The 27,935-nt window shown below is 39.6% G+C and overlaps 1 protein-coding gene across 6 annotated transcripts in view; it reads left to right on the forward strand.

Annotated features, from left to right (window-relative positions):
• FTCDNL1 (formiminotransferase cyclodeaminase N-terminal like) overlaps window positions 1-27,935 on the forward strand; it is a 92,119-nt gene that overhangs the window by 15,611 nt on the left and 48,573 nt on the right. For 2 of the 6 annotated variants that reach the window (XM_033230730.1, XM_033230732.1), the window contains exons 5-6: window positions 16,843-17,028; window positions 26,748-27,752. The exons of 2 other annotated variants lie outside the window; for them this stretch is intronic. In XM_033230730.1, coding sequence (XP_033086621.1) covers window positions 16,843-17,028; window positions 26,748-27,184 — 623 coding nt within the window. In that variant the 3' untranslated portion in view covers window positions 27,185-27,752. Of the gene's footprint in view, window positions 1-16,842; window positions 17,029-26,747; window positions 27,753-27,935 lie in introns of those variants that run through there. 2 more of the 6 variants (XM_033230734.1, XM_033230733.1) reach the window with 2 other exon arrangements.

Below are 27,935 nucleotides of genomic sequence, written 5' to 3' on the forward strand. Positions count from 1 at the left end.
GGGAGACATCAAACATTCACCCCTTACTAACAAAGGGAGCCCTGGGGGGCCTCAAAGTGGAGAGGTTTTAGGTTTTCTGATTTTCAGTAGATATCTGTAACACTCAGATATTGGTATTTTATATGATTGCTGATGGTGTTTTAGAGATTGTGGATCTAGTAGGGGTTTATTACTGGTGACTGAATACTAGGCTCTGGTATTTTTAAGCCCAGGCCCCATTACTGTGGAGATGTTTTTCCTGAATCCCTTTTCCTTTTATCTTTCCTTCTTAGTTTTTATAGTGGCTTCCAGTGTCAAGGCCACTAGGATTAGAAAACTCTGAAGCAATGATATAATGATGTTAGTGACGTTGATGGGCTTGTACATTAAGGGCAAGTCTCTCCACGCCGTCATGCACCCACCAGCCCATCCACCTGTTCTCTATTGGTAGAGTAAGTGTGCTTCTCAGGAGACTCACAGCCTGCAATAATAATGACAACAATGTATGGCTGTGGTATTATGATATTACAATAATTATAGCATAATTAATTAATTATCGTTATGTGACTATTAAAATTACATAAGTTGAATAATTCATTCTCCAATTTTAATTACCTAAAAATATGTAGTAAGATAATATTTTGAGATATTAATTGTTGTGCTTTTCTTTTCCCCATAGCCTGTGTGGGATTGTCTGAGTTACCTACCTTGAGGGGATTATAGGATTGTTATAGTGACAGTGCAGAAGTAACAGTTTTCATGTTCTATTTATTTATTTATTTATTTTAGAGACAGGAACTTGCCTGTTGCCCAGGCTGGAGTGCAGTGGCGCAATCCTAGCTCACCGCAGCCTTGACCTCCTGGGCTCAAGCGATTCTCCTGCTTCAGACTCCTGAATAGCTAGGACTACAGGCATGTATCACCATGTCCAGCTAATCTTTACATTTTTTTTTGTAGAGACAGGGTCTTGCTATGTTGCCCAGGCTGGTCTGGAACTCCTGGCCTCAAGTGATCCTCCTGCCTTGGCTTCCTAAAGCTCTGGGATTATAGGCCTGAGCCACCACACAGCCAGAATGTTTGACAATCAAAACCAGAGGCTTTGGTTTATAGCATAGCAACGAAATTAGAAAGAGTAGAGAAAGAAAGTCACTTCACTCCCCCCTCCAGGGAAATAAGAGTATTGGGGTGGGTTTAAGAGGAGAGCATGACAAATAGTACACGTCTTCCTTTCCCACATTTGGAACCAGTCCCACAGAAGAGAAAGGCGGGTGAGAAATGGCAATGCTGCAGTAACTTTATTACTGATAAAACTAGTATTGGGAGCTGGGCCTGCCCCACTAGAGAATTAGACTAACCCAGCCAGTCACAGGCAGTACCGGGCAGCCAAGGCCTGAGGCTAGACAGCTTTGTGGTGAGGAGGAGTAGCCTGGAATGTGTGTTTCCTGCTGACCACCAGTTCCTAAGAAGGAAGAGGGAGGCAGGGTGGGTCTGTGCACATCCAGTTTCTCTCCCAAACTCCCCATCAGAGAATGAAAGTTAGGAGGGAGGGAGGCTGGTGTTTTAGTTTACTAGGGCTGCAGTAACAAAGTACCACAGTCTAGGTGGCTTAAACCATAGAGATTTCTTGTCTCACAATCCTGGAGGCTAGAAGTCCGCGATCAGGGTGGCAGCAGGGCTGGTTCCTTCTGAGGGATGTGAGGGAGAACCTGTCCCATCTTGGCTTGCACTTGACCTTCTTCATGGTCACGTGGCATTCTGTCTGTGTATTGTCTGTGTCCCAATTTCCCTTTTTTATGAGGCCCCCAGTCATGTTGGATTAGGGACCCAACTACCGTAGTATGACCTCATCTTAACTCATTACATCTGCAATGACCCCATTCCAGAATAAGGTCATATTCTGAGGTACTGGGAGCCAGGACTTCAACATATGTACTTTTAGAGAACACAATTCAGCAATTCAGGGGAACAGACAGCAAGATGAGCAGAGCTCTCTCCATGAGGAAGAAAACATCAGTAATGGGTGGGAAGCATTTTTCTCCAAAACATAGTTGAAAGAGGTTGAGAAGGGTGTGTGGAGAAGGTCGTTATCTGAAAGGTGGGGATATGAAAAGGGGGAGGGCAGGACTTGACTCCTTTGGGGGACAAATGGTGAGAGGTAGTCCCAGCTTTGAGACCACTGAGAGATTATTGTGCGTTGTCTGTGGCCAGCAGCCAAGAAGAGGCTTGAGAGCTGAACACACACAAGGAAGGCAAAGTAACTCGTGCAAAGCATTTGTTTGCCCTTTTGAGGAGCACCAAATAGGTGCAAGAGCCAAGTTAACTGTTTGTTGCTGTGGGGAGTAGGCTTAATGCTGAAGGCTATTTATACACTGCTGATACGTTATCCAACAGAAGGATTCCTGGCCATTCCAAAGGCTTTGCCATGACCCATCTGCACTACTCTTTGGGGAACCTTTAGCATCTCTGTAGCCTCTCTGAAAGATAGTGAAAGGTCCTTAACAAGCAGGGAGCAGTATATGGAAGTGAAAGGCCAATACCAATTCCCCCTACTCAGGATGTATATGTGTAGGTCTGCCTGTCAGTCTCTGATCAGCATGAACTAACCAATAACATCACATTCCACTGTTCTTAGACAGGGAAGCAAGATGGGAAGTGGGCAGGATAAGAGTTTGAAACTGGACACACTGGCTCACACCTGTAATCCCAGCACTTTGGGAGGTTGAGGCAGGTGGATTACTTGAGCTCAGGAGTTCCAGACCAGCTTGGGCAACACTGTGAGACTTCATTTTTACAAAAAATTAAAAAAAAAAAAATTAGCCGGGTGTGGTGGTGTGTACCTCTAATCTCAGCTACTTGGGAGGCTGAGGTGGGAGGATCACTTGAGCCTGGGAGGCAAGGCTGCAGTGAGCTGTAATGGTGCCACTGGACTCCAGCCTGGGAAACAGAGCAAGACCCTGTCTTTAAAAAAAAAAAAAAAAATTGGGGAGCTGAACAATCTGAGTTCAAATCCCACATCTGCTACTTGTTTGCCAACTGGCTTGAGAAATTTTTTAATCTCTTCTTTTTCAGTCTCTGAGAGTTTTTATATCTGTAAAATGGGAGAATAATACCATCGTATCAGGATGGTTATGATAATTGATGACTGTGTAAAGTACCAGGTTCTCTGCCTCCTACTGTCTGTCATTATTTTTAGTGTTTCTCCATTGCCTTGTGGAGGGGATATTGAGCAGTTGGAGCCCAGGAGAGTCCCTTTCACCATAAAGAGAGTGGATCCCCCTTTTCTGTTTTATGTATCAAGATTCCAAATAAGGTAGCTTCTAAGAAAAGGGATTGCACAGCAAGATGTTAGAAAATCACTTGAGCAAGAGATGTCTGAAGTGCTTTCAGCTCTGAAATTTAAGTTCTATAGCAAACAGCTTCTCCTTTATCAGTTCTTCATTTGCAAAATGATATTCAGTACCTATTTCAGAGAAATATTATGAAAATAAACGGAGAGGTGTTTGTGAACATCCAGACAGTCTTGGAGTGCCTGTTATGTTTCCATTTCCTATAGTAAATGCTATTGTGACTTTTAGAGAAGTATGACAAAGTACCTTTCCCCAACGAAACTGAGGCCATGAAATCTGTGCGTGAAGCCATGAGAGAGCACCACAGGACACAATAAAATGAGTTACAGAGTACAATGTAAGTTAAATATGTTAGGCCACTCAGGAAAGTATAATCCTTTAAGTGAGTAATATCACATCTGCACAAAGTGGTAAATATATCAGCATATGCCCTACAAAGGAATAATAAGCTTCTGTAAACATATCTCTATGAAACTATGTGTTATATGCAAGGAAATAATAACCTTCTTGGATTATTGGTTATGAAATATATATGTAAAATATGCCCCAAACTCCTGATATACTATATACTTTCATGAGTACTTATATCTGTATCTCCATGAAATTGTATGGTATTTTAAGAGTTTGAGGGCACCTCGTTTTTCTGTTTATAGGGAGGAGAGTAGATAGGTCCAGTTTTTTCATTCCATAGCTGGAAAGCAGACCTAGACACATTAAGAAACTCACTTGTAGTTTTTTCTATCAAGACAGTAATAGAACAAAGAATGCTCACAACCATTTATTTATTAGACCTTGCTGATTTTTTAAAATTAATTCTCTGTTTCAAAATTTTGAGTGTACAGTTAAGGTTAAAATTCACCTCTGATCACTACTCTCATTCCTGGTTCTCTGAATGCCCCGCTGCCAAATTATGGTAAGAGTATAGCATGCCCCAAATCCAGAATTTTCTACATGCTTTACTTACATACATGTATAAAGCAATACATCCAATATAGTATTGCTTGGATATGTTTGTATTAGAAATGCTCTCATACTATAATTTTTTCATTCAGCAAGATAGCTTAGAAATATATCCATGGTATTACATATAGTTCTATTTCATTCTACCTGCTTTATAATTAACATAGTATGAATATAACACATTTTGTCCATTCTCCTGTTTGTGGACATTCAGATTGTTTCTTGTTTTTCCTAAATCAAATAATGCAATGATGAACATTCTTGAATAGTCTCTGTTGTCACAAATGCAAGGCTTTTCCTAGAGCAAATATAAAGGAGTGGAATTGTTAGGTTAAAACATTAAAAAAATTTTTTTCCAGATTAATTTAACATGAAATTCAATTAAGTGCTTATCCTGACCTCATTTCCATAATAGGTAAGTTTTTTCCTTTGCATTTTATTTTTTACCATCATGCCAATAATAAACTGACAACTCAGAGATGCAAGTGAAATTACTTTTTCTTAGCAAGGCCTGTTCATTTGGAAGCGTAGATGTTGTTATCAGCCTATCGTGGCTTTTAAGTTTGTCCTTTTGAAGTGAAACATGATGGAGTAAACAGTAGCACCCAGTGATGTGCAGTAGAGTTTCGTTTCTTCCCCTAAATTGTTTTCTGCTACCTCAAGAAAAAACAGGCAACAGAACGTGTCAGTCGAAATGCAATTTAGGAATTGCACTTGATCTCATTTTTCAGCCTGATGTTTCTGCTCTTTCATCATAAAGATCAGCTGCATTTTATTTTTTTCAGTCCCTTAGAATAACATCCAGTTCTAGTCAGCATGTTTAATGTGCTTCTCAATGATGTTCTAGCACAATAAATTTTTGTATCTCGTGCATGTGTACATATGGTAAAAATTTCTTCAGGTTCTAGCCATGTGGGGGAGGAATACTGCGGTCGCTTTGTTAATGCAGTGTTTGTGTTGGAGCAGTTAGGGCCCCGCGCTTTAACTCTCAGCACTGGGCGTAATGAGACGGCTTTGATGGTGGTGTAAGAGTCTAGTGGGATGGTCACAGCTTCACACTTCAAAGCAGAGCATATGGGACGAATACTGGTTAGCTTTGTACTCTTTGGGGATGGTTGGGAGACAATTCTTAACAGCTCTGTTTAATGAAGACATTGGAAAAGAAATGTTCTATCTTTAAAATAATTTTGAATTGCAAAGAGAGAAATTTCCACCACCCCCCTTTCATAGACTAAACTAAGAATAATTTTTCCTAGTCTGCACTTAATTAGAGGCAGTGCAGCATCACACTGCTATACTGTATTTTCAAATGCCACTCTTTTTAAACATACTGTAGCGAGATTAATCGGCCAGTTTTAGTTTATGTACATGAGTTTAGGCAAAAACTTTTAGGGCTATCTGTTTTATCATCTGAAATTTTTGTGACTTTTGGTCAAGAATTTTACCTTCTTCTCATTAAAAAATATGTAAGTAAAAAATCAACTAAATAAAAAAAATCTTGGCTGTATTAACAGCTATACTAAAACTAGAGGATGTTTGTAAGCTTCTAAGTCTAGCACCCAGTTTAATTTTTAGATTTTGTGGGTTTTTTTTTTTTTTTTTTTGTACTTGATTTGAGTCTCAGGTGATATGGGTTGGAAAATGTTCTTTTTGGTTGGTTTGTGCTTAGGGAAAGGTTTGATACTTTTTTGAGTATCATTTGAATCCAGGTTTAAGAATAATAATGAACCATGCATTTATGCAGTAGGTCACAGAAAAGAGAATTTAACTTTTCCTAGAGGAAAGGGAACAAAAGACTCTTGAGGTCTTTTTTCTAAGTTCTGCATTTTGGCTGGCATCAGAAATATAAGAAAACGAATGAGTTATATTCCTTGAGCTGCTGAAATGCAGTTCTGTTTAACAATTCAATTTCAAGTCCATTTATATCAGTAGTCCTAAATTGCTCCTGAAAGAAAGAAAAACAGAAGGGAAAATAATGATATTAAATACCACTGTAGACAGATAGATTTAATTAAGCAGATTCTTAAGTCCTGAATTAATGTACTACTTTTACTGTTGTATATTCTTAATAAAATACTACATTTAGCCACAATTATATCTGTTATAAGCTTAGAAAAGACATTTGTGTTATGAACATGAAGCTTAAACTTCTCATTGCACTGAGAAACATCTAATTACATCGATTCTCCTGCAAAGAGGAATATAACCAAACTCACAGAAGTCTCTAAAGTTAAGCCTGAAAAAGTGCTAGATATTCGTGTATAGGAATGACTAAAAATTATTTTTTAGCTAATAAGGTCAGCCAAACATGAAGGTTAAAAAATATATATTGTTAAAAAGCATTTCGGTATTTCCTTAAATCAACCCTTTTAGAATATGACCAGAGAAATTGGAAAGGGCAGAACCACTAACAATAGTGGTGAGAAAAGCTTCTTAAAATGGGGGGGGGTACCTAAAAAATTGGTCTTTTAATAAAGAGTGATTTAGGAAGCTGCAGTTTTGTTTTGCCTGTTTCAAAACTATATGATGGCATGATATTCTTTCTGAACAGGTGGTTCAGATATCTGCCCTGTCTAACAAAGCTGATCAGCGCGGATATCCCGCAGGTACATGTGGTTTTGACTGCTGTGGATATGACCACTACTCTAAGGACAGAGCATAAAATGTTAACACGACTGTGGAAAATTGATCCCATGGTTTCTCACTAGAAATACAGTATGTTCTCGCTGGTGTTGAACTCTCTTCTCGTTTTGTTAGCAGAGTGACTCCTTTTTTTTTTTTTTTTTTTTTTTGAGACGGAGTCTCGCTCTGTCGCCCAGGCTGGAGTGCTGTGGCCGGATCTCGGCTCACTGCAAGCTCCGCCTCCCGGGTTCACGCCATTCTCCTGCCTCAGCCTCCCGAGCAGCTGGGACTACAGGCGCCCACCACCTCGCCCGGCTCGTTTTTTGTATTTTTTAGTAGAGACGGGGTTTCACCGTGTTAGCCAGGATGGTCTCGATCTCCTGACCTCGTGATCCACCCGACTCGGCCTCCCAAAGTGCTGGGATTACAGGCTTGAGCCACCGCGCCCGGCCAGCAGAGTGACTCCTTACTCCCATTTGTTAATTTAGAATGGACAGTGATATTCCAGGTTCGCAGCGCCAACATCAGCAACGTGCTTAGGAAGCAAAGTCAGTTCATTCAATTTGATAAACCTTTATTGAGTAACTAGAAGGCACTGCCTTCTGGGATTTTGAAACTCAGAATGGAAAACAAAAGCTCAAGATTAACTATTTAATACAAGTCTATTAGATTTGATGCTATCAATAAAAACAAACAAGCTGTAGAATATTCTAACACAAGAATGGGAGAAATGAATTCCAGGAGAGGGAGAGCACAAATACGAAGCAGGGGTTAATTCAGGAGTTTGGGTTTCCTGGGACTCTTTCACAAGGCTACAAGTTTGGTTCCACTGTAGAGGGAAGTGGAACAAACAGCTTAGAGAGCTACAGTGAGCAGTGGCTTTACAGCAAATCTGAACAAAACTGTTGCTTTAAACGATAATGCCACTTACTTGAAAACTGATGAGACAGTTTTCCACAGGCTTGAGCTTGAAGTATTCATAATTATTATCTTCTTTAAGAGGCCTGTATGATTCACTTGATGTGGACATTTGAAGTTACAGGGGATGATTTTTATGCAGATTAATTGAGAAAACCATAAAATCAAAATTAGCCCTTTTGAATATATAATTCATATAACAAATAAAATAGCTTGGTTGTAAGTAATTCTCTGACTAAATATGAGACTTTTTTTGAAACACAGGCTGTCTAAATTGTTTTCCAACAAAATTACAAATACCTACTTACCATAGGCCCTTGGGTTGCAGTCATTGGAAACACAAACGTTATTTCTTTGAGTATGAAGAGGGTATTGTACTGTCTTTATTGCTAAATATTATTTTGGCCTTGGTTGTCTCTTCATTGTAACAAGAATAATGTAATATTTCATTTTCTTGCTTCATTAGAGAACAAAAATCAAGCTTGATTTCTTCCATGATGAATTTATGTAGATGACATAATGGAAGAGGAATTGTTAAAATATAGGAGCATTTCTAGTAAGTAGGAACATGCCAGCCTAGAGGGTATCCAGAACTCAGAATTCAAAACAGTGGCTTAGGCTTGCAAAAAGGAAAGGGAGCTATTTATTGAGTTATTCTCTGTACCAGACATTGGGCTACATGGTTTTCTTAATTTATCCAATCTCTATCCATCTTATGGGGAAGTTTCTTTTTCTTTTTTTTCCTTTACTTTCTGTTATTTTTCTCTCTTGCATCTCCTTCATTTTCCTTTTGTTTTTAGTAAACAATTTTAAAGCAAATTCCAAAGATCATGTTATTTCACTCCTTCATAATTAATATACATCTCTAAGCAATTTAAATATTTTCTTATATAGTTGTAATGCCACCATCACAACCAACAAAATGATAATTTGATGATACCGTCTAACACCCAGTGTATAAACCAGGCAAATATCTCTTTATAGGGCCTGTTCGAATCTAGATCTAACATGGCTCACACATCATACTGATTGTTGTATCTCTGAGTCTGTTTGATCAAGACCAGTCTCCCTGTCCCCCTCAATCCTCAGTTTTTCCCTTGCCATTTACTTGTTGCAGAATCTGGGTCAGTTATCCTATAGAATTTCTACATTCTGGATCTGTTTGCTTCCTTATGGTGCCATTTAATTTGTGTCTTTATCCCTCACATTTCCTGTAAACTCTGTTAGCTCCAGAGGCCTGATGAGTTTGACGTTTAATTTTTTGGCAGGAATTCTTAAAGGTGGGCTGTGTGTTTCACACTACATCACACCAGGAGGCTGCAGTGCCTGAGTGCCTCACTTCTGGTGATACAAACATCAGCTGCCTTTGTCTGATATTGTGAAGTTCCTAATTGATTTTTCAGGAGGATTTCATTTATTCATAATCTTGCCTAAAACAATCATATTTTTAGGTGCTGCAAATTGTGATTTTCTAATTGTATCATCACTTCCACATTTATTAGCTGGATTTTTTTCTATTAAAAATTTTTTTTCTCATCAGTTTGGACTATCTAGCTACCCTAAAATATTGTTCATGCAGGAAGGACAGAATAAATTCTTATTATTATTTATTGTTTTTTGAGACAGAGTCTTGCTGTGTCACCCAGGCTGAAGTGCAATGGCACAATCTTGGCTCACTGCAACCTCCGCCTCCTGTGTTCAAGTGATTCTCCTGCCTCAGCCTCCAAGTAGCTGGGATTACAGGCGCCCGCCACCATACCCAGCTAATTTTTGTATTTTTAGTAGAAATGGGGTTTCACCATATTGGCCAGGCTGGTCTTGAACTCTCAACCTCAAGTGATCCACCTGCTTCAGCCTCCCAAAGTGTTGGGATTATGGGCGTAAGCCACCGTGCCCAACCCATTCTTTTTTTTTTGACTGAGAAATTTCTAGATAAGGAATTGGGGATTTAGAGAAAGTTGTTTTTTTTTTCTTTTTTCTTTTTTTTCCATTTTACAGATAGAGAAGTTAAGACTCAGAAATGTAAAGTAAATTGTTCAAGATCTCCCAAATAGCTATTAAGGAGCAGAAATGGTATTCAATCCTATACTTTCTGGACTTAAAAGTGTGTGTTGTTTCCACGAAACTAAAATGCACCCCTGTCCTTGAATCTCCAATTGCAGTCGGCTGGGGGTTGCTACCACAGATATCTCCCAATGCTTTGCCCTTTAGGAACCAGATTAAAGAATCTCCTTTATAGGCATTCTGCCTATATAAACAGGCAGTGCTTCAGAACTGTAGCTCCAAATGGAGGTGCTGGCCTGTGTAGGCAAAGAGCTGGGCAGGGCCAGGAAACATGTCATAACATTTGGTAGGACAGGCTTTTGGGTATCACAGTTTGTGATTTTAGGCTACTGCAGCAGCCCAAATGTGAGTTACACTAAGTTATGGGTGGAGCACATATATTTGACCAGAACAATTTGGAGAGTTGTCAGAATTTAGTTAACCTTTCCTAAATATTCTCCCATTTCTCATGCCGCCTCCTCAACCACTGTAAATTTGAAGGGAGAATTTAGCTCACTGCCTGTGTTAGTCCATTTGCATTGCTATGAATGAATACTCGAGACCTGGTAATCTACAACGAAAAGAGGTTTATTTGGCTCATGGTTCTGCAGGCTGTACAAGCATGACACCAGCATCTGCTGGTCTTCTTGTTAAGGCTTAGGAAGCTCTTAATCATAGCTGTAAGGCAAAGGGGGAACAGGTGTGTCACATGGTGAGCTAGGGAGCAAGAGAGATGCTGGCTCCTTAAACAACCAGCTCTTGTGTGAACTCATAAAGGAAGAACTCACTCATTGCCATGGGAAGGCACCAAGCCACTCATGGAGGATCTGCCACCATGACTTAAACTCCTCCCATTAGGCCCCACCTCCAACACTGGGGATCATATTTCAACATGAGATTCGGAGGGGACAAACATCCCAACTAAATCACTACCTAAACATTATGTTGCAATTCCTAAACTTTGGTTGACTGTATCCCTGGCATCTAGCCCCACCCCACTCCAGGAGCTGGGGCCCTTTGGTACTGGCTTACTTTGCTCATTATGACTTTAAGTATCGCTTTTTTTTTTTTTTTTTTTTTTTTACAAATTAAAGATTTGTAGCAACCCTGCATCAAGTGAGTCCATTGGTGCCATGTTTCCAACAGTGTGTGTTCACTTCATGTCTCTGTCATATTTTAGTAATTTTCGCAATAGTTCAAATCTTTTCATTACTATTATGTCTTTCTTTCTTTTTTTTCTTTCTTTCTTTTTTTTTTTTTTTTTTGAGACAGGGCCTTGCTCTGTCACCCAGGCTGGAATGCAGTGGTGTGATCATGGCTCACTGCAGCCTTGGTCTCCCAGACTGAAGCAGACTTCTGATCTCAGCCTCCTGAGTAGCTGGCACCACAGGTGTGTGCCAACAAGCCAGGTTAATTTTTGTAGTTCTTGTAAAGACGGAATTTCACCTTGATGCCAAGGCTGGTCTCTAACTCCTGAGCTCGGGCAATCTGCCTGCCTCAGCCTCCCAAAGTGCTGGGATTACAGGCATGAACCATCATGCCCAGCCACTATTGTATCTGTTATGGTGACCTACGATCACTGATCTTTGATGTTTGGGGTGCCATGAACCACAACCACATAAGACAGATAACTGAACTGATAAATGTGTGTTCCAGCTGCTTCATCAACTGGCTGTTCCCCCATCTCTCTTCCTTTCCTTGGGTTTCCCTATGTACTGAGACACAATAGTATTGAAATTAGGCCAATTGATAACCCAACAATGGCCTTTAAGTGTTCAAGTAAAAGAAAGAGTCTCACATCTTGTATTTTAAATAAAAAGCTAGAAATGATTAAATTTAAGGAAGAAGACATGTTGAAAGCTGAGACAGGTCAATAGCTAGGCCTCTTCTGCCAGTTGGCCAAGTTGTGAATGCAAAGGATAAGTTCTTGAAGGAAAATAAAAGTGCTACTACAGTGAACACATGAATGACATGAAAGCAACACAGCTTTATTGCTGATATGAAGAAAGTTTTAGTGGTCTGGATAGAATATCAAACCAGCCACAACATTTCCTTAAGCCAAAGGCTAAGCCAAAGAAAGGCTGTAACTCTTCCTCTATTCTGTGAAGGGTGAGAGAGCTGATGAGCTACAGAAGAAAAGTTGGAATCTAGCAGAGGTTGGTTCATGAGGGTGAAGGAAAGAAGCTCCCTCCATAACATAAAAGTTCAAGGTAAAGCAGCAAGTGCTGATGTAGAAGCTGCAGCAAGTTATCCAGGAGACTGGTATCTAGCTAAGATCAAGGATGAAGGTAGGCTGGCCATGGCGGTGGCTCATGCCTGTAATTCCAGCACTTTGGGAGACCGAGGTGGGAGGATTACTTGAACCCAGGAGTTGGAAACCAGCCTGGGCAATATAGTGAGACTCTGTCTCTACAAAATTTTAGAAAAAGGATGAAGGTGGCTACACTAAACAGATTTTCAGTATTGATGAAACAGCATTCTGTTGGAAGAAGAGGCCATCTAGGACTTTCACAGCTAGAGAGAAGTCCATGCCTGGCTTCAAGGAGCAGGCTGATGCTCTTGTTAGGGGCGAATGCAACTGATGACCTTAAGTTGAAGCCAATGCTTATTTACCATTAAGAAAATCCAACGGCCTTTAGGAATTATACTCAGTTTACTCTGTCTGTGCTCTATAAATGCAACAACAAAGCCTGGATGACAGCAAATTTATTTACAGCCTGGTTTACTGAATATCTGAAGCCCACTGTTGATACCTACTGGGCTCAGGAAAAAATATTCCTTTCAAAATATTCCCGCCTATTGACAATGCACCTTGTCACCCAAGAGCTCTGATGGAGATGTACAAGGAGGTTAATGTTGTTTTCATGCCTGCTAACACAACATCCATTCTGCAGCCCATGGATCAAGGAGTAATTTTGACTTTCACATCTTATTATTTAAGAAATACATTTTGTAAGGCTATAGCTGCCATAGATAATGATTCCTTTGAAGGATCTGGAAAAAGTAAATTGGAGACCTCCTGGAGAGGGTTTGCCATTCTAGATGCCTTTGAGAACATTCATGATTCTTGGCGGGAAGTCAAAGTATCAACATTAACAGGAGTTTGGAAGAAGTTGATTCCAACCCTCATGGGTGACGTTAAGACTTTAGTGGAGGAAGTCACTGCAGATGTGGTGGAAATAGCAAGAAAACTAAAATTAGAAGTGGAACCTGAAGATGTGACTGAATTGCTGAAATCTCGTGATAAAACTTGAATGGAGCCCAGCATGGTGGCTCACGCCTGTAATCCCAGCACTTTGGGAGGCTGCAGCTGGTGGATCACTTGAGGCCAGGAGTTCAAGACCAACTTGGCCAACATAGTGAAAGCCATCTCTGATAAAAATACAAAAACTAGCCAGGAGCAGAGGCACACACCTGTAATTCCAGCTACTTGGGAGGCTGAGGCATGAGAATCACTTGAACCCAGGAGGCAGGTGTTGCAGTGAGCCTACATCACGCCAGGGCACTCCAGCCTGGGTGACAGAGCAAGACGCTGTCTCCAAAACAAACAAACAAACAAACAAAAACCCCAACAACTAAAATGGATGAGGAGAGAAAGAAGTTTCTTGATATGGAATCTACTCCTGGTGATGATGCTGTGGACGTTGTTGAAATGACAACACAAGATTTAGAATATTACATAAACTGAATTGATAAAGCAGCATCAGGGTTTGAGAATATTGTTTCCAATATTGAAAGACGTCTTACTGCGGGTAAAATACCATCAAACAGCATCACATGCTACAGAGAAATTTTAGTGAAAGGAAAAGCCAATTGATGCAGTAAACTTCACTGTGGTCTTATTTTAACACGTTAACCACAGCCACTCCAGCCTTCAGCAGCCATCAGGCTGATCAGTCAGCAACCACCAAGATCAAGGCAAGAATGTCCACCAGCAAAAAGATGAGGACTTGCTGAAGCCTTAGCATTTTTTAGCAATAAAGTTTTTTTTTTTTTTTTTTTTTTTTTTTTTGAGACAGGATCTGGCTCTATCACCAAGGTTGGAGTACAGTGGCATGATCTCAGCTCACTGCAGCCTTGACCTTCCAGGCTCAAGTGATTGTCCCACGTCAGCCTCTTAAGTATCTGGGACTACAGGCATATGCTTGCCACATCCAGGTAGTTTTGTTTATTTTTTGTAGAGATGGTGTCTCACTCTGTTGCCCAGTCTGGTCTCAAACTCCTAATCTCAAGCAATCCTCCCTCCTCAGCCTTCCTAAGTGTTAGGATTACAGGCATGAGCCACTGCACCTGGCCAATAAAGTATTTTTAAATTAAGGTGTATATATTGGTTTCTGGAGACATAATGCTATTAAACACTTAAGAGATTACAGTATAATATAACCATAATTTTTATATGCACTGGGAAACCAAAAAATTTATGTGACTTGCTTTATTGTGATATTTGCCAGTGATATTTGCTTTATTGCTATGATCTGGAATCAAACCCACAATATCTCTGAAGTATGCCTGTACCTTAAAGTAGTGTTAATGAAGCAGAAATCACTTAGGGCTAAAATAAACTTAGGAGATTTTCTTGGCTTTATGGTATCTACAATACCAGGGACTCCTAATGCTGGAGTTGCTACCTGATTCAGAGAAAGAACATTTCCCAGGCTGAGCGTGGTGACTCACACCTCTAATCCTAGCAGTTTGGGAGGCTGAGGCAGGCAGATCACTTGAGGTCAGAAGTTCGAGACCAACCTGGCCAATATGGTGAAACTCTGTTTACTAAAAATACAAAAATTAACCAGGTGTGGTAGCAGTTTCCTATAATCCCAGCTACTCTGGAGGCTGAGGCAGGAGAATCCTTTGAACTCGGGAGGCTGAGGTTGCAGTGAGCCAAGATCATGCCACTGCACTGCAGCCTGGGCGACAGTATGCAACTCCATCTCAAAAAACAAACAAACAAACAAAAAACCAGGCTGGGCATGGTAGCTTATGCCTGTAATCCCAGCACTTTGGGAAGCTGAGGCAGGTGGATCACGAGGTCAGGAGTTCAAGACTAGCCTGGCCAGCATGGTGAAACCCTGTCTCTACTAAAAATACAAAAAAAAAAAAAAAAAAATTAGCCGGGCATGGTGGCACGTGCTTGTAATCCAAGCTACTTGGGGGGGCTGAGGCAAGAGAATTGCTTGAACCCAGGAAGCAGAGTTTGCGGTGAGTCAAGATTGCACCACTAAACTCCAGCCTGGGCGACAGAGCGAGACTCCATCTCAAAAAACAAACAAACAAACCACCAAAACCAAAACATTTCCCAAGACTTTTTTTTTTTTTTTTTTTGAGACGGAGTCTCGCTCTGTCGCCCAGGCTGGAGTGCAGCGGCCGATCTCAGCTCACTGCAAGCTCCGCCTCCCGGGTTCACGCCATTCTCCTGCCTCAGCCTCCCGAGTAGCTGGGGCTACAGGCGCCCGCCACCTCGCCCGGCTAGTTTTTTTTGTATTTTTTAGTAGAGACGGGGTTTCACCGTATTAGCCAGGATGGTCTCGATCTCCTGACCTCGTGATCCGCCCGTCTCGGCCTCCCAAAGTGCTGGGATTACAGGCTTGAGCCACCGCGCCCGGCCCCCAAGACTTTTTATACCCCAGTGGTACCAAATGTTTTTTCGGTGTCTTCCACATTTCACTTCTTCCATTAACATGGCAGCCTGCATTAGAATTAAACAAATAATAAACCCTGAAATTGCAGTTAGAATGGTCTCCTATGCTTGTTGTGGCCAGAAGTCTCATCTCAGCCCTTATTTTGATGATCCATGATATGTAACAAATAAAGAAGGCCTGCACTCCTGCTATCCCAGGCCAGCACCAGAATTCCCTTAGCACCTATATTCTGTATATCAGACAAAATGTATGCCATCTCTGTGCTTGCTTACAGGGGACTATAATTAGCTCCTAGAAAACAAGCAGAGGTCCTGTGAAGGAGTAATCTAGAAAAGCCCAGCAATTCTGTATTTTGCCTTGAGAAGATAAAATCATATCCAGAGAATCCAGATATGAAGAATGGCAGAGGAAGATAAAAAATGTTCTGTCATTTGGAGTAATCTTCAATTTTGTGTAAATATTAGGCTTCCTTATAGAGCATCTGGCTCAGAGCTGTCCAATAGAACTTTCTGTGGTGATGGAAATGTTCTTTATCTGTGCTGTCCAGTATGGAGACTACTAGCCATGTATGGTTGTTAAGTACTTGAAATGTGACAAGTGCAACTAAAAAACTTCATTTTTCATTTTTTTCTTTTCTTTTTTTAGTTTTTGTAGAGATAGGGGTCTAACTATGTTGTCCAGGCTGTTCTTGAACTCCTGGCTTCATGCTATCCTCCTGCATCAGCCTCCCAAAGTACTGGAATTATAGGCATGAGCCACTTCCCTGGCCCATTTTATTTAATTTTAATCGATTAAAACTTTAGTTCTAGAGATAAATCCTAACGAAAATTTTAATTGATTAGAATTAATTTTTAATAGCACACATAGCTAGGGGCTGCTATATTAGACAGTGTGGTTACTGGCCCTTGACCTCCTAACTTTTTATACCTTCTGACAATATTTACAAGTTGGGACTATTATAACATTGTTCAAAAGTTGAAGGCACTAATTTCATTAATCCTACATATACATTTCCACTGTGAAATTAGTTTTGCGACGGGTTAGAAATTCAAGTCTCCTTGTATCAAGGCAAGCTTTTATTGTGAGATTAACTTCAATGGAACATTTATTATGTTTAAGCTTTGATGTTTAAAATTTATATAAATCATGTGCTTTAGTGGTGATGCTTGCGCAACAGTGTGCAACTTCATGCCACTGGTCTGGACACTTAGAAATGACTAAAATGATGAGTTCTATGTTAAATATGTTTTACCACAGCAAAAAAACTATGTGCTTTGGTTTTTAAGATTTGGGTTGATTGTGATTTTCTTTGGTTAAAATTCCCTCTGCCACAGGCCTTGCTGAGGATCTGGTGCGGCATGTTCCTGGCTGTAGCGTGTTTCTCTTTGGCGAAGCTGACCTGCCTGAGAAGCGTAGTCTTGTCCAGAGAAGGAAGCAGCTGGGTTGGTTCACGAGGAGGGATTTCAGTGCTCTTCAGCCTGACCTGGGAGCTGCCCCTGCCCGAAGATGTGGTTTAACAGGTTCTGAGCATGGTTTTTGCTTTGCTCTGTATTTTTTTTTTTTTTAAACTTGAGATCCCCTTTCTGAGTCACACCCTCTTAATGCAGGAAGAGTTATAGGAGTGGCTACTTCTTAAATGGGTGAGGCTCTCCTTTCTGCTGTTACTCTCACTTGGGCCCTGTTAAGCTAACCTGTGAGCCTAGAAGCTCCTGTCAGGTATTTGATGAGGGCCCCCAGAAGTGATATTCAAGATATATCATTAGCCCTGCAATGTGATCACTGATGAAAAGAATGTTCATAGCTCCTGGCACTGGGGCAGGGTCCTGGAGGCCCCTATCTGTGAATGGTGTGGGGTGTGCCCTGGGGTGTGATGGAGACACCTGGGGAGGGAGGACTTAGGGAGAGATCACTTCTAGCTGGTAGGAAGGTCTTTCAATACTTAAATATCAGTGTAGCCAAGTTGGTGCTTACAGCTGGAAATCAGTTCTAGAGGAACCCTGGAAAAAATCTTTTCTAGATAACGGACTTCTAGAATACAGAGACCAAAGACTGGGAAAAGAAACTATTCCTTCCCCTGGCTCTCATCAACTTTTGTCTCTCTCTGCCACTCCTGCCCTCTCTCCCTGCCCCACCCCTAAGGGGTGTATCAGGAAAAGGTGGAACTCCTCCTTGTTGCCTGCATTTCCAGCATCCTAGTGTCACTTATTTGAGTCTCAATTGTTTCATTCTCAAACATCTGTTGGGGCCACAAATTAAACCATGTAAGGTCACATTCTGATGGTCAATCAATAACTTAAGCAGTTATCAAAATACTAGATATCCAAGGAGTGAGAGGTGGGTAAGCATAAGAAACACATTTCTCATGGCACAGCTCTGCCAAAGCCCTGCAGAATCATTTACACATAAGTCTTTGGTTACTAGCCCCTGGCACAGAATTCTGATCTTAAACAAATAATATCTATAATCAAGTAGAGCAATGCAATTAAAAAAAAAAAAAAAGCACAGGTTTTGGGGCTATGCTGAAATCCCAGCCTTGCTATTTGCTGGCTGCATGACCGTGGTTCCTTGGTCTCGTTATGCTTTGGTTCCCATATCTATAAAATGGACGTAATAATGTCTCCCTCTCATTACTGTGAAGTCGAAATGATGTCTGTAAAGGGCCTGACACAGTACTAAAGGGCCATTTTTTTCTTCCCTATGAAGAGGAGATTTAATAAAAGTGATATTATAAATGTATTTCATTCAACATTTTGTTATAGAAAAAAAGAAGAGACTGATTGCTCTCTGCCAATTTGAACCTCACATATTTTCCCATGATTTGTCTCACAAATGGAGAAGTGTAAAGTTTTATGACTAAATTTTCAGAAATCTATTTCCTGGTTTCTAATTTGAGCCTCCCTAAAGACTGAAGAGATTATACCACAGATGTAGTCGCTTCAGTGCCAGGTGGACTGGTATTGCAGTCAGGTGGACAGGAATTAGACATAGGTATACTGCTATCAGAGCATTAGGTTAAGCAAACACTTGAATAACTTAATTCTCATTTTTGCAATGCTGTTAGAATAAATGGGTTGATATATGGGAAAAACTTTAACCTGATATAAAAGGCATAAGACCGAATGCCAATATTATCGCTAATTATGTTTAGTTTCCTAAGAACAAACTCGATATGTAGTTGTTTAAACTAAAGGGAGGATTGCCTCCCAGTCTGATCTATCACCTGCCTGTGGTTGGATAATCTGTGCCTCTGCCTCATCATGATCTATTTTATATTGTTTGATTTGAAATGGTCAACACATTGGGATTTCTGATTTTTTCTTTTTCTTTTCTTTCTTTCTTTTTTTTTTTTTTTTTTTGAAACAGGGTCTCATGGCATTTGCCTAGGCTGGAGTGCAGTGGTGCAATCTCTGCTCACTGCAGCCACAAACTCCTGGGCTCAGGCAATTCATCCTTCCAAGTATATTTTGTAGAGACAGGGATTCACCATATTGCCCAGGCTGGTCTCAGAACTCCTGGACTCAGGCAATCTACCCACCTCGGCCTCCCAAAGTCCTGGGATTATAGGCGCGAGCCACTGTGCCTGGCCCATGATTTTACTCTCTGTTTTTACTCACATGGAGATCTGTAATTTACGTAAAAATTTTCATAAAAATCTGCAAATCCCAAGTTAAAACATTAAGATGCCAAAATTGGCACAACGAATGTTTAAAGATGATATTTTAAAGGTAATATTTAATACCGGGGAAGATGTAGTTAGAGACATTTACACTGTTCATGATAGTATAAATTGGCATAAACTTTTTAGAAGTGAGCTTGTGATACGTATGAAGAGCTCTAAAAATGTATATAACTGCCTTTCGGGAATTCTAGATCTAGAGATAAATCCTAAGGAAATAGTAAAAGGGACATGTACAAGGATGTTTATCAAAGCATTATTTATAATAGCAAATACTGAAAATAATGGAAATGTTTGCTATTTGGGAATGTTTATATAAACTATGGCATACTCAAGCATGATGTTTTAGAAGAACTTTCAGAGACATAGAAAATGCAGTTTAATGTAGAGAGAATTTGCAGTTAAATTAGTTAACAAAACAGATATTAAGTACCTACTGTGTGCTAAGCAGTATCACCAGCAGGCAAAATAGAATTTATGTTTCCTCAAAGAACTTACATTGTAGTTGGGGAGGGGCAAAGAGACAGACCATAAATAAAAACCTTAATAAACAAATGAATTATGTAGTACATTAGAAAATAACAAGTGCTACAGCCAAAATAAATATTGAACAGGACAAGGGCATTAAGAGTTCTAGAATGGGGCCGTATTGTGATTATAGGTGGAATAATCCAAATTAGGCCTCTTTGTAAAGGCAATATTAGAGCAAAGACTTGAAGGATTGAGACCACTAGCCACGTGGAGATGTGGAGGAGAGTTTTAGGCAGAGGGAATAGCCAGTGCAAGGGATACCAAGTAGTATAGGCAGCGTGATCTCAATATTGTAAAATATATATGTACATATTTTGTTTGTATTATATATAAGAAAAACATTTTCGAATTCTTAAAGCTTCCAACATTTTCACAATATCTCTAAATCAATCCTGTGATTATTTCCATCATCTTCCCTGCAGAGTAATTAGTAAGATTTATTAGTGGTAAATTTTATAAAAGCTAAGTTTCTGTGCCTGTATTTAGATTATATTTGATGGCATATTCATGATAAGAAGGGAAAAGGAGCACAGCTCTTCCCCATATGCCTTTTTTCACTGGTACCCATGACCAAGGGTAGAAACTTTAGCTTGTGGAAGAAACAAGAAAATTACAATTTGCCAAGTTTGGGCAGTCTGTTTGTCCATCATTTAGTAGGCTCAATGCAGATGCTAATAGCAGAAAAGTAAAGTATTTCAAGGAGGATCAGTGAATAAGGGATGTGAATAAACAATTAGTTTCTAATATTCCTCACACTAGATGGTAGAGTTTAAGACTTTCTACTAAAATATTAGGTTACCTTAATTGCACATATTCTTCCTTAAACAACAATCCAGAAAGAAGTAAATTGTTTTCTTTTTTTTTTTTTTTTTTTTTTTTGAGATGGAATCTCACTCTGTCACCCAGGCTGGAGTGCAGTGGTGCAATCTCAACTCACTGCAAGTTCTACCTCCCAGGTTCAAGAGATTCCTCTGCCTCAGCTTCCCGAGTAGCTGGGGCTACAGGCGCGCACCACCATTTTTTGTGTTTTAGTAGAGACGGGGTTTCACCATGTTGGCCAGGATGGTCTCGATCTCCTGACCTCGTGATCCGCCCACCTCGGCCTCCCAAAGTCCTGAGATTACAGGCATGAGCCACTGTGCCTGGCTGTAAATCGCTTTCATTTTTTGAAGTAATATCTACTGAAGTATAATTTATAACACCTCTTTCTTTAGGGTAGAAATGTTATTCATCTAATTTTTCAATGAATTTGGTTCCCAACAAGAGCGATTTTGCACTTGCTTAAATTTAATTGGCTTTATATATTTTTCTAACTTTTTTTTTGGTTGTGTCAGTGTTTCCCAACATATTTTTCCCTCCCACCAAAACAGAAAAACCTCAACACATTGTTGCTATGTTTATGTTTTTTCCTACAAAAATTAAATAGAAATGATTGGCGCTATCAACTGTACAGTATAGTCACAATCCAGGACAAATTAATTTACACAGTACCGCAGAGGAAGCAGAATCTATAAGGAAACAGGTTTCTGTTTTGAAGTTCCCAAAGAATATTATAAACAGAAGAGAAAAAGAAGTGAGCTCAGAAATGATTAACACCCGTAGTCAGTGCCAAACACACAAAATCTTTTAAGCCAAATTCCTTTTAAAAGTTTGTAGTTGGCCAGCTTGTGGGGAACATAAATAAGGGCAAAGCAGTAATAGTTGATACTTTTAGATCTATAAATAAATACTTCATACATATATATTTAAAACCCTAAACATTTATGGGGTAATTTAAACACTGCTGTCTGATATGTTGTATGAATGGCTTGCATGTATGCATCATTGTTTAAAAATGCGGGGAAAATTCTTTGAACTGTAGTTTCATATGATGCCCTAGGAGTCAGAGATGGAGGTAATTGGTACATCTTGGAATCAGGGGCTTCTGTTTAGTTATTTAAATGGGTTACTGAGCACTTTCCTGCTTACTTCTTTCTACTATAAATAAGAAATGCATCATCAGGCACTTTTCTTGACATTGAATTACTCCAATTTACTCCACGCCAAAACTTTATCTGGTATTTGAAAAATAATTTCCAGTTTTAGAATGAGTCTCATTTTAAGGAGCCTATTTTTAAAAATTATTTACTGATGCTGGGCTAGGAAGCCTAGTTGGGATGATGAAAAATGGAAGTCTCAATGTGTCACTAAGCATGTAACCTACAATTGGAACATGAAGGACTTAGACTTTGCCTGAACTCAGGGAGGGCACTGTTCTATTTTTGAAAAACCTGAGAGTAGCAAGTCACTTGAGTTTCCCTCTTATCTGGACTGGCTTCGTTATGGGAGGTTAATTTACACTTATGTTTGTAATCTCTTCTGAATTATTTCTACTCTGAAAGATTCAAAGGCAATAGAATGAGGTTCACAGTGCCTCACTGAGCAAGGAAACGTCATAGCCATTTTACAGAAAGACAGCTGAGCAGAGGCAATGTCCCGTTGAGGTGGAACTTGAATTTGGACCCACGGGAGTACTTCCTAGCCCTGTGGCACACAGTTCTCACTTAGCTTTCTTTTCTGTGAATTCAGCCACATGCACACAAGTCCTGCATTCTTCCCGCCATGGGAGCATTGGACTTAGCAATTATGTTTGAGTTTTATGGCTTTAGTCATCAAATGTCCTGTTTCAGCTGTGGTTTCTCTTTAGTGCATGGTCTAAAAAATTTAAAATACCAATATATAATGATAACTAATTGTTTTTGGTATAATAACTGTTTATATTTTTGAACCTGAGTTCTGAGTCTGGTGACCTTGCTCTGTTTGTTACTCTGAAGCAAAGTCCACATTTAGGCTAGGGTTTTACCTTATTTTAACCTTCTTCCTGTTTTTATACTCAGGAACCTGCATGGTTCCTGGCACTCACCAGGTTTTCAGTAACAAAGTTTTTTTTTTGTTTTTGAGACAGAGTCTCGCTCTGTCACCAGGCTGGAGTGCAGTGGCGCGATCTCGGCTCACTGCAACGTCCACCTCCTGGGTTCAAGTGATTCTTCTGCCTCAGCCTCCTGAGTAGCGGGGACTACAGGCGTGTGCCACCATGCCCAGCTAATTTTTGTATTTTTAGTAGAGACGGGGTTTCACGATATTGGCCAGGCTGGTCTCGATCTCCTTACCTTGTGATCCGCCCACCTCGACCTCCCAAAGTGCTGGGATTATAGGCATGAGCCACCGCGCCCAATCCAGTAACAAAGTATTTAATGAGGGAGTTGAATTGGTTGAAAAGAATCTATTTATTCAAACTGTAATGCAGTCCACAAATTTGAAGTTTTCTCTTTAGATATAAAAGTACCAAATATCCTAAAACACCATCCCAGCTCTCTCCTCATGCATGCTTTAACACTGGCCACCAAAGAGGAGTATAATATAATGAATGGAACTTCTGAAGACACCCCTAAACAACTTTGGACCTCCTAAAGTGAAACTCTTTTCTGTAGAGTTAAAATATGTAGAATCCTTTCACCTTTAATTGATTGAAAATGATGGTGCCTGGAACTATTTTTGAGAATAATTTTGATCTAAAGGGAAAAAAATACATGTGTTTCTTCTGAGTGCTGCTTTCCCATTTTCCTAATGGGCTCTTCACTATTGTTTTGTCTGAATGCAGTTTTTTATTTGTGTTATTCCAGACATGGTCCTACCACAAGCATCTTTAAACCAGACATTAATAGCATAGTTCACAGTCATTACTGCCAGTGCTCAAACACAAATATTGCATTTGTGTTTGCGAAAGCTACACATCAGATGTTAATTAAGTGCATTTGGTTTTTTTCTGCTTAAACAATCTGGCATAAAGAGTTTACATCCATATCAGTTCACCATAAGGTCTCAACAATATCTAAATCACCAGCCGTACAGTATATGATAAATACAGTGTTTCTACACAAGAAAATAACAGAATTGTCAGGAAAACATCAGGCCTGTTATATTTCTCTGTGAAATAATAGCAACTGAATCTCAGTTTCTTTTTCTTTTTGATAAAAAAGTATTTAACTAGGAGTAAACACCAATATTTAGAATGATAAATTTTTCATTAAAGCACACATGGAAAGCGAAATCATACCAAAGATTTTTTTCCTTGTTTTTAGCTTGCTTCAGGGCGTTGTGACAGTTGTGTTGGAAGAAAATTGGAATTTCAGCCTTGCAGTGAGGGGATTCGTGCTGCCGCCAGAGCAGCCGAGTGCCAATCTGCGGGAGGTGGGAGCGGAGCGAAACCGCAAACTGAGAAACAAACTTTCACATCAGGTTTCTAATTTTAGAGCAAAAAGTGGAATTACTTTAATTATATGACATTTAACTAGAAATACGATTTGCTGGGATTAATTATCTCTCTCATTTAAAATACCTTCTTAGTAAGTTTAAATTAACATAAAAAATCAAATTCAGCATTTAAATAAGGTCAATGGGACTGCTGGATTTAAACACAGAATTGGATTCAGTATAATTGGATCACCGTATTGGTTTTGACTTGGAAGGATTAAATGAAGGAAATTGGAAAAGCGTGAATTTGGGCAGAAAGAGAAATTTTCTCTTCTTTCTTTCTTTCTTCTTTCACCCTCTAAGGGAGAGAAGTTTCCCCACCTTGGAGAGGAAACTACTACCCTGATTAAGTCAGAAACATCTCAGATTCGTTAACTGTCTCTGTTTTTTCACTACTTGAATAAGAACTAGTAATAAAACAAAAATATTGTGTAACTAAAGCTTACTAGAAGAATTTAAAATACATATGACAAGGGCCTGTTTGAAAAATGATTATTCTGTATTAAGTGATTACCTCTTATTTTATCTAAAATCATATGAAAGTTATTTCTGATGTTTTATTTTGCTAGAAAAAAATGAACTTTATGCTTTTGAAGGAATTTTAAAAATAAGAGTTTCATTTTAATCAAGAAAGTCAGTGTTGGTTCACTGAACAGTGTGCATTTCTTTATTGAACTCTTGTCCTTAGGGCTTACATCTAAATTTACTTTATCTTTAATAATTTATGTTAGGCAATGAGTTCATTTATAGCAAGAATGATCAACTTTGGAATTTCTGCTAACAAGGGGAAGTTATTAGACATGTGATGGTAGAGGATGTCTTGGAATTTGCTGGGTGAGGGATTCAGCAAAAGTCCCAGGGCCACAGGGATGGAATGACCCATGTCATGGGGAAAGCCCCAGGTCCATGTGCAGGAACTTCCTTTGAAAGTGACTTGCTCCCCAAGGCTGATGAATTGCATATGAATATCTGAATGTGACTGGGCATCTCAAAGGTATGGGACAGCAAAGCGTAATGGTGAAGCACTACAGGCCTGGTAAGGATTTTGAATAGTTGTGCTGATGTAACCCTCAGTGTTATATACTCTTCAGCAAAACCTGAGTGTGATCCAACTATTTGTTGGAACGATGGTAAAGTTATTACCATTCCTTGAGTCAAAATAGGATATGTACACTAGATTTTAGGACATAAGACTATTTGTAACATTACTTGTTGGGGGGTAGATGAGAGAAAAATGTTTGGATGTTTTCTGTTAATGAGTGGCAACGTTAACATTGACAAAAATTCCAGTTATACTCTGTGCAATGTTAAAACTGATATAATTCTTAAAGATATTTAGGGTAAGTGATTGGGACATGAGATGATGAGAGAGAGATGTACTGACTGTTAGGAAATTTAATTTTTATGAAATCAGCATTATGGGGAAATACTGTAATCTGATTCATTCCTGCAGAATTCCCAGGAGGAAGAGGCCTAGCCTCGGGAGTTGAAATGTTTCATTATGTACATGTGTGGGAAAAAGACGAAATGTGGTTTCCGTGTGCTGATTTTCTGTAAAACATCTATTAGTATGAGAGTAGCCAGGCTAGGCAACAGAGCCCCCAAACCATCACAGTCTAGGGAAAAGTGAACCCAGAAGGCACTTCTCTGATGGATACTGACATCAGGAGCAATAAGTTTGAAAGTAGCAAGAAAAAGGAATGACAGTAAAATAATGTTGAAATAGTAGCTAAGAAATGATCACATGTTGAAGATGAGGTCAGCCCTTGATCCCTCATCAATCCCTGCTTAACTTTGCTTTTAGAAATGTAAGGTTCTCCAAAATGAGGAAACTGCAAATGTAAGCTTTTTATACCAATGCTAATTTAACCAAGTTGTCCATCTTATAGTGTAAACTATAATTAGAGCCACACTATTTATGTAACATGAGCCGCACCATCCCTGAGACAGGGAAAAGCGGGACATTTGCCCCTGAGCTCTAGAGTAACAGGGGTCTAGAGTGGCAATGGCCATCTCAGTCTCTTGTGAAGCTGGGGATGGAAGAAAGAGGTACCTCCAACAGGTTGTACAAAGAGAAAGGCACAAGGTTTATAAGTCTGTGTGAGGGGATTCTTGTGTTTTGTTTGGCTCCAAACCCTGCCAAACTCACATCATCACAAAACACGTGAGTCCCTTTGCTCTTCCCAGTTTCAAGGCTGTTTGTTAGTTTTTAGTGACCTCTTTCCCTAGTTAAGACTGGTTTTGAGATTCATTTTAATCTGATATTAACCTAATTCAATAATGACAAGTGTTTGTTTCAGGGAGAAGGAGTGGTGGGTACAGAGGTGTGATTTACTCCTGTCTCTGAGACTCGTAGGCCTGTCATTGAATTCCAAACCCCATGGAGATGGCCTTGGAAATGAATGAAGTTCCAAGGCCTGTTGCTGCTGATGGACTTAGCTCTTAACCGTGCTTTTCTTTCTCTGTTGGTATTTTGGAAAGTTTGAGCTCTTTTAGGAAAAAAAAAATCCTTCAGATACTTTTATAGTACATAAAGTTACCTGATTATATCCTAAATACTTTTGTTATGGAAAAAAATATTATCTTTAGAAAATTCTGGAGTTGACATGAGGAATATTTGTACTGTTTTTAAATAAAACCGAGTAAAGGAAACGCCTCTGATTAAAACTGGCTGACGAATAGAATCTTCAAAACGAGGCTGTTGTTCTGCCTGATTAACATGCTTTTCTAATGATTTAGGTGTTGGTGCCAGCCCGTATGTGATGAACTGCAACATTACCATAGATTCTCAAGACATGTCTGCAGGAAGAGAGATCGCTAGTGCCATTCGGGGCTCAAATGCAAATGGATTGAAGGGTGTCCAAGCGATGGCTTTTCCCCACGAGGGAAAAATTGAAATAGCCTGCAACGTGGAGAGTTTTGATGACCAAGAAGCTACAGAAATCTCAGAAGACTTCCAGTATGTGTCTTACAGTGTCCTTTGTGATCAGTTTTCTTACGTGTCTCCTCATTACATAGAAGCTCAAGTTAAAAAGTTGGCAAGTGATTGGGGAATTGGTACTAAAGGGAGAGCATTAGTTGGATTTACACCCCAAGAGTGCAAGAACTGTGCTGAATATGCTGTAAAGGAAAATATTGGGGAATTCTGGAAGATTCGGGGAGGTGTTTTCATGTGATCCAATCTAAGGCCTCACTGAAATTTTAAGGAAAAGTATTAGTCGTTACAAAATTTTCTTTTGGGCAGTGAAGATGTGGAGAAACTACAAAGAGCTTAGTTGCAACCATGTATTGGAAAATTGAAAGCATTCTTTGTTCAACAACAAGTGTTCATAGATTATTCTTAATTACCTTATATTTCTAGTCATTGTTACAATTTCGAGAGAATCTACTTTGTATCATGTGCTAGTAATTTGTGAGCATTAGAAGCTCTTCTGAATCAACTGAGTAAAATGGCCAAGGTTTCTGAACCATCTTTCATTATTATGAGAAAAAAAGATAAAATGGACTTGATTGGATTTTCGTGAATGAACTCTCAAGTTCCATATTCAGCTCTCATTTTTTGAGTAATTACTACTTTATTTATTTATTTTTTTGAGACAGGGTCTCATTCTGTCACCCAGGTTGGTGTACAGTAGTGTACTCATGGATCATTGCAGCCTCTCCCTCCTGGGCTTAGGCAGCCCTCCCACCTCAGCTTCCCTAGTAGAGGGGACTACAGGCACCAGCCACCACACCAAGCTCATTTTTGTATTTTTTGTAGAGACAGAATCTGATTGTGTTGCTCAAGCTAGTCTCAAACTCCTGGCTAATTATTCGTGTGGGCATTTAAAAAAGTCAAGACTGGGTACAGTGGTTCATGCCTGTAATCCCAACACTTTGGGAGGCCAAGGCGGGTGATTCACTTGAGCCTAGCAGTTTGAGACCAAA

Source organism: Trachypithecus francoisi, unplaced genomic scaffold (genome assembly GCF_009764315.1).
Source record: "Trachypithecus francoisi isolate TF-2019V2 unplaced genomic scaffold, Tfra_2.0 Lachesis_group13, whole genome shotgun sequence".
NCBI classification, from domain to species: Eukaryota; Metazoa; Chordata; class Mammalia; order Primates; family Cercopithecidae; genus Trachypithecus; species Trachypithecus francoisi.